At 55.7% G+C, this 10,923-nt stretch overlaps 1 protein-coding gene across 4 annotated transcripts in view; it reads left to right on the plus strand.

Annotated features, from left to right (window-relative positions):
• The first annotated feature begins 435 nt into the window (after positions 1-435).
• TMEM8B (transmembrane protein 8B) overlaps positions 436-10,923 on the plus strand; it is a 16,300-nt gene continuing 5,812 nt past the window's right edge. The window contains exons 1-8 of one of the 4 annotated variants that reach the window (XM_045289237.1): positions 436-2,472; positions 4,802-4,935; positions 5,242-5,510; positions 6,229-6,554; positions 9,791-9,884; positions 10,043-10,166; positions 10,244-10,386; positions 10,568-10,746. In XM_045289237.1, coding sequence (XP_045145172.1) covers positions 2,440-2,472; positions 4,802-4,935; positions 5,242-5,510; positions 6,229-6,554; positions 9,791-9,884; positions 10,043-10,166; positions 10,244-10,386; positions 10,568-10,746 — 1,302 coding nt within the window. In that variant the 5' untranslated portion in view covers positions 436-2,439. Of the gene's footprint in view, positions 4,936-5,241; positions 5,511-6,228; positions 6,555-9,790; positions 9,885-10,042; positions 10,167-10,243; positions 10,387-10,567; positions 10,747-10,923 lie in introns of all 4 variants that reach the window. The other 3 variants (XM_045289236.1, XM_045289235.1, XM_045289238.1) reach the window with 3 other exon arrangements.

The following is a 10,923-nucleotide window of genomic DNA, read 5'->3' on the forward strand; positions in this document are numbered from 1 at the left end:
GGCCATGCCTTGCAAGGGCTCAGTCAGAGACCTGTGTTTGATGACAGTGCTGTACAAGAGAACTTTCTACCAAGGCCTGGCGGGGGGAGGGGGGGGCGCGCGGGGCTCTGCATGAGAAGAGGTGAGGAGCTCACCTGGAAGGGTTCTAGGTAAGCCTGGACTCCCAACAGAACTGAGGGTTTTTCTAGCAGGAAGCATGTCTTCATTGGTCTTTGGTCAAATGCCAAAGAGCTTATCCTTTATCTCAACTCCGATTTTTTGACTATTGTGGTGAGAACTGATTTTTGACTATTGTAGTGACGGAGCAAATCCTCCGGAAGTCCTGCTCTGGTTACCTAATGTTCTGCTCTGGGTGAGCAGAGGGAGACTGGGGCCTGGGCCTGGGCCTGGGCTGGGGTTATGGGTGTGGAGCTCTGGCTGAGCAAGATCAGGATTGCTTGCGGCTGGGACAATGGGAAGCTAGAGATAACAGCTCAGAGTAAAGCTGGCCAGAGCCCAAAGGATGATTCCAAGTACCCAGCTAAGGGAGCTGGGCAGAGAGAAGGGATGTTGGCCGGACATGCTAGATACAGCAAATGGGGCCTGGAGGAGTTCACACTGCAAGCTGGGACCCCAGCCAGGGGAGGGCATCAGGGATGTGGTGTGGTCTTAGAGAGGAGCGAGCCCAGGGAGACCCTCTCCTCTCTTAAGCTTTGAGTGGCAAGAGATCTGCTTAGAAGGTGATGGGCTCTTACCTGTGGTTCCTGTAAGAGTTTGACTACCTTCTTGAATTATAGCTGAGTCTCTCAGGATTCTAAAGCTCTCCAGACCCTGTTTTCTTCTCAGACTAAAGCTCGTGGGGGTGTTCCTGGAGCTTTCTCCCAGGGCTTCATCTTCATGCCTTTTGCTTGTACCTGGGTCCCACAAAGGACGTTTGTGGGATGGAGATCTTTGGGACAGGTTGAGGAGTCCCAGAGGTAAGAAGGCAGTGTTGTTTCTAGGGCTCTGCCTCAGCTTTGGGGCTGAGCTCAGGCCTCTCGTCCGCCTGCTTGAGCACCTGCTCTGTGGCAGGCCTTGGCCTGGTTGCTGAGGACACAGATACACAAGAGGGATGCTAAGGAGAGGTGGGGGAGATGGCTAACTCAGCTTGGCAGTGCGGTGGAAGTGGTGTTAGGAGACTGTTGGAAGTGAGGCCTGATATTGATAAGGCAGGGAAGGCTTATGGGAATAGCATGGGCCAAAGCTTGGACGTGAAAATGGATGTGGTTCCTTGTGGCTCAGGTGCTGGGCCAGGGGAGGGAAGTGGATGGTGCGTAGAGGCCAAAGCATGAAGGGACTACGGTGCTGGGCTAACGAGTGTGGGTTTTAGCCTGAGATGAACTTTGATCCTGAGAGCGAGAGGGCGCCGGGAGAGACTGCCCAAGGGCAGTCACATGACTGAGCGCTAGTCCACCCTCTGCAGGCCCTTTGGAACACATTCGTTACTGCCCCCGTCAAAGGCTTGCCACGCAGTGAGGACATGGCACATTTTGTTGTTGCCTTTTGCCACCTTCTCAAACACAGTGTCCAAAGCGGATTGTATTTTCTTCTCCTTTCCTCATCCCTTCTTCCTATCACCCACTTCTGTCTGGTCCCCACTCCTCCCATCTCCTTGCCTGGCCTTTCTCGGCGCATGCGTTCATCTCCCAGCTGCCAGTCTGCCCATGGCTTGTTGGTTGTGGGTACCAGCTGGCACTCAGATGGCTCACAAGATGTCAGTGCTGTCAAATGCCCAGGGCACAGAGTTTCCTGCAGGGTGCCCTCTTCCTCTGCCCCAGACGCGAGAGGAAGGAAAACCAGGTAAAATACGGAAACCAGCGATAAGAAAATGCGTGCGATTCTGTTAGCTCCACCAGCTAGGCCCAAGCATGGTTCAGTATTGCAACCGAGGTGACTAAATCTGCTACCAGCACTTCTTCTCGCCCTCCGCTCTCTAAGTTATTTCGTTTATATTTCAAATAGGTTCTATATGCTCCCGGTACAACATTCAAAAGTTGCAAAAGGCATGCAGTGCAAAGTAAGTCTTGTTCTCTTCCCTTCTTCCCCTCCCACCCCCCATGGCCCTTCCCCAGAGTTAAGTCGTAGCCACCCACGAACTGTATTGCTGCTCCCTCTGAAGCACTTTCTCCCCTGGGCCCTTGTGACTCTGCACAAGTGTCCTGGTTTTCCTCCTGCGTCACCAGCCACTCCTCCTCTCTCTCCTTTTCTGGTTTTCCTCTGCGGGACAGCTCCGTGTTGGAGCGCTGCCGTGCTGGGCTCTGGGATGACACCCCTTTATTTCTGCATTCCCTTTCTGGATGTTACAGTAGCAGTTTACAACGACATCTGTAAGTTGGCGCCTTTCAAGTGCATTCAGCCTGTTCTGATTTTTCTGAATCTCAAGCACTGGCATTTCTAGTAGATGTCGAGTAGGTGTCTGGAATGGAGTATGTACAAATCAAACCCAAATCAGAGGTAAGCACTTGGCTCTTCTCCCAGCCCTAACCACTTTTGGCCCTAGTCTCTTCACTTTTTTCGATAATGGTCCTACCATTCACCAAGTGCTCTAGTCCCATCTTTAAATGCCATCTGTCACCTTTGACTATTTCTCTCTCTCATCCCAAAAGGGCTTGTTAACTCTTCCTCTAGCACATGCCCTGACTTTGTCTACTTTTCTCCCTTCTCTCTCAGCATCCCTTGCCCCAGCTTTCTCCTGGGCCGCCACAGGAGCCTCCCACACGGGCTCCCTGTAGCCAATCTGCTTCCCGAGCAGTCTGGCCAGCGCAAGTTTCCTTCCATGCTGATTGATGCTGATTGACAGGGGTCCGAGGGCTGTGTTGGCTATTGGAAAAGGTGGAGTATCGATGGGCATCTTCAGGCTGCAAGCTCCACTCTAGAGCTTTGCCCTGGCCGCCTTGTGCAGACCATTCTGAAGAAACCCAGCCCACTCTTTCTGGGATGTGCTCTGAATCCATCTGCCTCCCATTCCAGGATCCTCCAGGCCGTTTCCATCTCCTTCACGTCTCTTTATTGGCTCTCCTGGTTTCTCAAGACTGCTTCGGTCCAGTTCCTCCCACGGTTTTTGATCCCGCTTTAACCTCTTGATGGGCTACGCTGTTTGGACTCGTGCACTTGGCTTCCACCTTGGGCTCTTATGGGCCTGGCTTCAGGTGCCCTTTCTCTGATCCCATCACAAGTATGAAGGGTGCAGCACCCCTGAATTTTCCCTGCTCCCCATGGGAATAACCCTCCCCTTAAGGGAAGGGTACTGAATGTGCACATTACACGCTTTAGGGAAGGAGCACACCAGAGAGGTCATGTCCACGAAACTTTATGTTAGACTAACGGTAAGCAACAGTTGAAGCAGGGTCTCTTCCTCCTAGACTGTCTCGCAAGGAAATGGACTGCCTCATGAGCGTCAGCACCCGCCCACAGGGTTCATTCATCCTCCCTAAGAGACTGGCTGGATGAAAGCACTTGTGAGGCTATTTATGGTCCATAGAGCTTGGCACTGAAGCCGCAGGGCATCTGCTTTGGATTCCTGCCCTGTGGTCTCTGAGCAACCAGGCTGCCTCAGGAGCTTCTACTTCACACCCATTCCTTAACCCAAGCTTGCACGGGACAGAGCAGTTCCAGGCAGAGAGCGACAGGATCCTGGCACCTCTCAAAGCTTCCTTCCAGCCTGCTGGACGCCAGTGCCTGGGCTGGCTTGTGCCAAGACAGGCGTTCAGGGGAGAAGCAGGTCTGGAGGGTGGTCCCAGAACAGGGCTTGGAGGTATGTCTAGGTTAGAACAAGGATGTAAGTCGTGGTGAAAACAAGCGCCTAGTTTATTGGGTCACTCTGAAACCATCTGCCGAGATCAGGGAAGCCATGTGTGGTGCTCCCCCCTCCTACGGTGGCTGCTGGCTGCGGAGGGCTTTGATGGCTACAGGGGTGGAGGGGAAACCGGAAGCCCCAGGGATTGTGTTCACTGCAGACTCACAAGGCTGGGAGGCTCAAGAGCTGGAGTCAGCTGAGCTGGATTTCATGTGAGGAAGAGACATGGGAGGACAGCCTGCGGAAGGAGGAACTGATGATCTTTGGGCTCCTGGAGAGCAGAGCACTAGAAGGGAGGTCTTGATGTTATAAAGGGCAGAGCTAGACTGATTCACTTATTTATTCCTTCTCAGCAAGCAGTCAGCAGGAAGGTCTGCACTTCCTGCGAGGTTGTGTGTGTGTGTTTGTGTGACAAAAATCAGGCAAGGCCCCCATTGTCAGGTTACACCGTGTCCGGAGGTTGCCATGGAGGTAGCTGACCAGGGGCTTGAGAGCCGAGGCTGGAGAAGCATTTGGAAGGGAGCTGGTGTGGAGGAAAGGTTGATGGCGGCAGAGGGAAGGAAGGCTTTGGCCTGGAGACCTTTAAGAGGTTTTCCAACCCAAAAGGAGAGCCCGGGTTCTCACTCCTGGAGAGCCTGGTGGGGCATGAGGCAGTTTGAGAAGACGGGAGACGGCTCTGTTCAGGAATGCGGAGGAGGAGGGTCAGATAGGATGGTGGCCAGGCAGGGCCCGGATGTCTGCTGGGCTCTGGTTTGGGTGAAGGAACCCCAGTCCTGGTTGAAGATGAGGGGTGACCCAGAAAGGGCAGTGGTGAATACCAGAAATGGCTGTCGAGGCAGCAGGGACCCAGAGCTCGGAGAGACCTTGGCCGAGCCCAGAGCCTAGAGAACAGGGGTGGGGGGCTGTCTTGCTCTGGCCCCACAGGCCCTGCCAGTTGTGGTTTAGATGCACCCCTGCTGTCTCCTGTGCCCCCCGCTTTCACCTCAGGGTTTGCAGGATGAGTGTCAGTACCTCCTTCAGCCGCAGCTCATCATCCGGCGCTTGCTGGACGTGGCTGTGTTGGTCCCTGGCCGCCCCTCGGAGCAGACCCTCTGCCCCCACAATCGGTCCGCACTGTTCAAGTGAGTAAGACGCTCCCCAGGCTGACCTTCCCCTCTTCCTTCTCCTGGGGCTCCAACAGGGAGGGGGGCTCTCTCCTGACTCCTCAGCTCTGCCTCCCGCCAGCATGGACTCCCGGGTTACCCAGAGCCTCTGGTGGGTCGGATCCCTGCCCCCTCTCCTAGCACCGAGGGGGGAAGACCAGGAAAGGCCTTCTGCTCCTTCTAGCCACCCCTCCGGTCCCCCTTCCCGTCGTCCATCTCCTCGTGTGCTGGGGCCGCTCTCATCTCTGCTCCCTGTCCTTTCTTACCCCGACCTTCCCTGCCCAGGGTCTTTGTGCCCAGCTTCACTTACAGGGTTTCAGCACAGCTGGTGTGTGTGGGGGCCCGGGGGGCATTCGCCTGCCCCCTGACCCTGCGTCTACGTCCCAAGGCCCCACCCCTGCATAACTCCAGCTCAGTGACTTGTGGAGGTGCCTCAGCATGCCAGCTGGAGCTGCCACTGCCCCCCTGGGGGCACTGGGTCTACGTGCGTGTGGAGATGCCCTCCCGGGGCCCCAGCAGGACCATTCGCTTCCAGCTGTGTGTGCGGTTGCAAGGTCAGAACCCCACATCTGTGGCAGCCGCCCCGCTTATCCATGGACAGACGTCTGTCCGTGGCTGGCGAGAGGCAGGCAGGGCGGCTGGGCTCACGGACTTTCGGTCATGGCTCCACGTACAACTTCCCCAGCCCCTTGAAGCTCTTGGTCATGGGACAAAGCCAGGCCTCTCAGAAGACAAGAGCCTAGCAGTGCAATGGTCAGGTGTTCCGCTGCTAGCCGAAAGGCTGGGGTGCATCCTGACCAGCTGCTCTGTGGGAGGAAAGCCCGGCTGTAAAGATGCAGGCCCAGGACACCAGGTGGGGCCCGGTGCTTCGTAATTGACATGATGGCACACCACTGCAGCAGCACGGGACCTCACGATTGTCCTCACTTCCTCTCTCTCTGTGGCCTGGGGGAGGCAGGGCTAGTCAGGGCCTCTCGGACACTGGCCTCGCCAAGCAAGCGCATGAGAGGGCACATCACCCTTGGCTTCTGGCTCAACAGGGTCTTCACTGCCCTTGGGGCGAGACTGAGGACCTCCCCCCACCCAACATGACAACATCCCATTAGCTGTGACCATGGGAAACTCTAGCTTTCACCCGGACACCTAGTCCTGATTCCTGCCCACCCTTTGCTCAGTTCTGTTTGGTTCAGATCTGGGCTGGGGGTTGGCAGGGAGGAGGGCTGCAGGGTGGTGTGGGCACAGACCCCAGCTCTGGTTTCCTTTCCCTTACAGAGTGTCCGCAGCCCAGCCTGTCCCGCGCCCTGGTCCCTGGAGCTGCCATGAACATGCCCCAGTCGCTGGGCAACCAGCCATTGCCCCCAGAGCCTCCCTCCCTTGGGACCCACACAGAGGGGGCTGGGGCCACGTCCCCGCCCGAGCATTGCTGGCCAGTGCGCCCGACACTGCGCAATGAGCTGGATACCTTCTCGGTCCACTTCTACATCTTCTTTGGCCCCAGTGTGGCGCTTCCCCCGGAGCGCCCAGCCGTGTTCGCCTTGAGGCTGCTGCCTGTGCTGGACAGTGGAGGCGTCCTCAGTCTGGAGCTCCAGCTCAACGTGGTACTCTTTGGGAAGAGGAGGGAGCTGTCGTGGGGTGGGGTGGGGGAGCACAGGGTGGGGGTGGTATCTCCTCCAGGAAATCTGCCAAGGCTACTTCCACCCAACCTTACAGTCAGGGACCATGCCTCCGCCCAGTTCTAGCCAGAAAATGTGCTCCGGATACGGACTCTGCTGGCCAGGGCAACTCGGAGGTGTTGGGACTTTTTTTGGGGACTGCCAGTTTTGCCGACTACCTCTCACTTGGTAAGGGCCTCTCTCCCTGGCACGTGTCCACTTTGTTCTTGCACATCTCTTGGAATGGGGGGCTCGCCATCTCTCAAGGCTCAGGCAGCTCTGATCGCTAAAGGCTTAGTTCACTTGAGTTCCACTAAGATCCTTTTGTTTTTATTTTCTACAAATCAGTTAAACACCTTTACCTTTTAAAAATATTATTATAAAGCAGTAGAAACACATATAAAACCTTCAAAAAGTAGAGCCATACACCCCTCTAACCCACCAGCTCAGCTCTGAGCTCTGAGTCCTCTTGGTTCTGTCCGCACCAACCGCGTGGTTTATCTAGTTGTGATCATGGGGCACGTGCCTCTTGGTACATCAATCCAGTAATTCATCAGCTCTCCCCTTCACTTGCAAGATTGGCTGTTCAAACCCACCAGCCGCTCTGAGGGAGCGAGGTGAGGTGATCCGCTCCTGTGCAGATTTACAGCCTCGGCAGCCCTCTCTGGGGCCACTCAGTGGATCAGAATCAATCGAGTGACAGTGAGTTTGTTTCTGGTTTGTTTGTTTGGTGTTCCGCTCGGCAGGAATCCTCCAGCTCTGGGGCTCGGGGTCACGGTCCCTTCAGCAGACCTGAGACCTTCTCTGTGGCGTGATGTGATATAGCTCAGACTCTCTAGCCTCCAACCTGAATACATTCCTATTTCCCAACTCAAACTCTGTGATTCTGTTCTGGTGAAGACGGCATTTTTTGTATCTGCCTATTGCCATTTCGCGGGCCCTGATGGAGGTGGGTTATTTTGGTTTTGCTTTTAGTGACTGTAAAAAGTTTGACTTACTTTGTTGTTGTTGAGAATGTACACATACTAATCCAACAGTTCCTGCCCGACAGTTTAGTGATCCATTCTTTGCGTTGTGCAACCATTTCACCTCCCTTTGCGGACTTGCTCTTCCCACCTGGACCTGAACACTCTGCCCCTCTGTAGGAATTCTGTGGAGTGTTTTGAAATGCTGTTGGCACTTTGATCGTGTAGTTATTAAAAGAGCATAAAGTTCAAGGCAGACATTTTTCACTTGTTAAGCTAAACCCAGGGGCAGTTCTAGTCTGCCCTACAGGGTCCCATGAGTCAGACTTGACCCAGTGGTCTTCAGAAAATGTCAGGGGATATTTTTGGTGTCAGTTTAAAGATGATTTCAAAGGCTCTCTCCAATTTTCATGGTGCCAGTAAGTCTGGAGTCCATGAGAATGTGAAATTCTGCCCTGTATTTTCTTCCTTTTGATTAGGAGTCTTCTGTGACATCTTTGGTCAGTATGCTCAGTGATGGTATCCAGGCACCATCTAGTTCTGGTCTCATGGCAAAGGAGGCAGCTGTTCACAGAGGCAATCAGCCACACCTTCCACGTCCTCCTCTTCCTGACGCTCCTTCCTCCTTTATTGCTCTAAGTGACTGGAGAGGAATTGTGGAGCTTGGATGGCTGCTCAAAATCTTTTAAGATCCCAGACACGATGCAGCAAACGAGGAGGTGGAGCACAAGCACCAGAAATGTTATTAGACCGATGAATCAGACTGACCCACGAAACTGTGACCCTCAACCTCTCACCCAAGGAACCAGGTCCCCTGGGGTTTGTAGTTACACATAAGGAGGCTGTGAGGTTTTGATCTGACTTGGATGTTGTAGGTCTCGAACTCTGATGTCTTGAATCCGAGTTCTCCCCACACCTGTACTTGTTATTCCTCAGTATCCTGAAAGTAGAGGCCTCGCCCCCTTGCAGCCTCTCACCTTCTCCCCATCCTCATTCTTCTTGTCCATTCACGCTAAAGGACACGGCTTACATTCCACCCATCTGCATGCTGTGACCCTTACTACCCCTCTCAGACAGCCTGTTATGTTCTTTTTGAAAGGTAGATTGATACATCCATTCTTTTTCCCTCCAAATACCCTGATTTTTTTGCCTTGAGCATTTAGGTCAGGAAACTCCCACCTAGATGGCATCATACCTGTTCTGGTGCCCTCCAGGAATGACTTCCTGGTGAACACTCTGGCACATGCCTAGACTTCACTGAAGGAACTCACAAGTGAGGTGTCTGAGGCTCATGCTGGCAGTTGGGGACAGGATGTGGAGCGGAGCGCAACACTGCTGTATGAGGACCCTCCCGACCCTGGCTCTGGCTGCTGCGTCTCCAGAGACACCAGTGATCTTTTCTCTCGTGTAACACACAGCTTTGATGGAACACTGTACTGCCTTCATTGCCTTCCCCAGTGCCCTGCATCTGGGGACAGGCCTGACTTTGTCACCCTGATCTTCTGATGTCCCTCATGCGTTTCGTGTATCCTGTTAGGTGCACACTCTTACCTGTCTGAAATCCCTGAATGAGGTGAGGTCCTGGCGTCCTGTTACCTGTATTCTTGCAGACAGCCTCTCACAGCCACTCCTGGGCTCTCTGGTTCCTCCCTTTTCCTCCAGCCAGGTGGAGGAAAACACTCTCTCCCCCAGGCGTTCATTCTGTCACCAGCGGGTCCTTTGTCCCCGGTGATCATGTCATCTGAGGGCGTGGCTTCAGGCCCAGGTGAAGATGGTGGCAAGCCTGATGGCTCTCTTCATTTCACGATGAGTTTCTGCACCTTTCTGCAAAAGCCCCTTCCCTCTCCCTACCCCTGCGCTCACCCCCACTGGCTGCTGAGGAGCCGATAAGAGAACGCCCTCTGTGGCCCGGACAGAAGTGAAGCAATCCCACCCCACTGGGTCCGTCCCTTCCCACCATCAGTCTTTGAGAAGTGCCTGTTGCTGAGGGTCTGATCATGGGTCCTGACCTGAGAATGGAGGAGAGAGGCACTTGGGGGATAGGGATGTCCATGGAAGACCCCAGGAGGCTTCTAGGGAGAAGCTAACAGGTGTAGGGCCATGGTATGTGTGTGTGTGTGTGTGTGTGTGTGTGTGTGTGTGTGTGTGTGCACGCGTGCTCATGCACTAGTACCAGGGGGTTGTAAGGCCCCCTCCTCCCCTCCTCCTCTTTCCCAGAGCTCCCTGCACCAGGAAAATGTGACCGTATTTGGATGCCTGACTCATGAGGTGCCTTTGAGCCTGGGAGATGCAGCAGTGACCTGTTCCAAAGGTAGGGGTAGGGGCAGGAAGTGGGAAGTCCCTGGGCACAGGGTGGCGATGGTACAGCCCGGCTACTAGGGTCTAGGGCAAGGGGGGTAGGGAGGTCCGTGGGTGAGGGACCCTGTGCCCTGCCACCACACTGACCCTCCCTCCCCTTCTCCCGTGTAGAGACCCTGGCCGGCTTTCTCCTCTCTGTCAGTGCCACTTCCAGAGTGGCCAGGTTGCGCGTGCCCTTCCCGCAGACAGGGACCTGGTTCCTGACCCTCCGCTCTCTGTGCGGGGTGGGGCCTCGGTGAGTGGCTGGGGGTGGGTGGGACAACTAGGTGCCTGAGCATCCCGGCCTCCAGGTAACGGGGAGTGTGTGCGCAGGTTCGTGCGGTGCCGGAACGCGACGGCGGAGGTGCGGCTGCGCACCTTCCTGTCCCCGTGTGTGGACGACTGCGGGCCCTATGGGCAGTGCAAGCTGCTGCGCACGCACAACTACCTGTATGCGGCCTGCGAGTGCAAGGCCGGTGAGTGGGCGTCCCGGGAGCAGCAGGCAGCGCGGCCGGAATCGGTTTGACCCATGGTGGCCATGGAGAAGATGGGAGGGCGGAGCCCTCGGGAAGCCACCCTGGGCTGGCAGCGGCCTAGCGATTGGCCAGAGGCTGGGAGGCCATGGCCTGCTGACCCCACGCTGCCCTCCCTCCGCAGGGTGGCGGGGCTGGGGCTGCACGGACAGTGCCGACGCGCTCACCTATGGATTCCAGCTGCTGTCCACCCTCCTGCTCTGCCTGAGCAACCTCATGTTTTTGCCACCCGTCGTCCTGGCTGTCCGGAGTCGCTACGTGCTGGAAGCCGCCGTCTACGTGTTCACCATGTTCTTCTCCACGGTGAGCACTGGCCACAGGCCTCTCTGCCCTGCTGGGGCCTTCCCCGTCACCTGCCCACTGTGCCCACCGGGAACTTGAGGATGCCTTGTGGGGATCTGTCGCCCACAGCAGAGCCTCCCAGTCTTTAAATATCCCTGCCTCGCAGGACTTTCCAGCTCGATTTCATGGGGGCGGGGC

This window comes from Echinops telfairi, unplaced genomic scaffold, assembly GCF_000313985.2.
Source record: "Echinops telfairi isolate 266 unplaced genomic scaffold, ASM31398v2 ScPeMD7_25;HRSCAF=90, whole genome shotgun sequence".
NCBI lineage: Eukaryota > Metazoa > Chordata > Mammalia > Afrosoricida > Tenrecidae > Echinops > Echinops telfairi.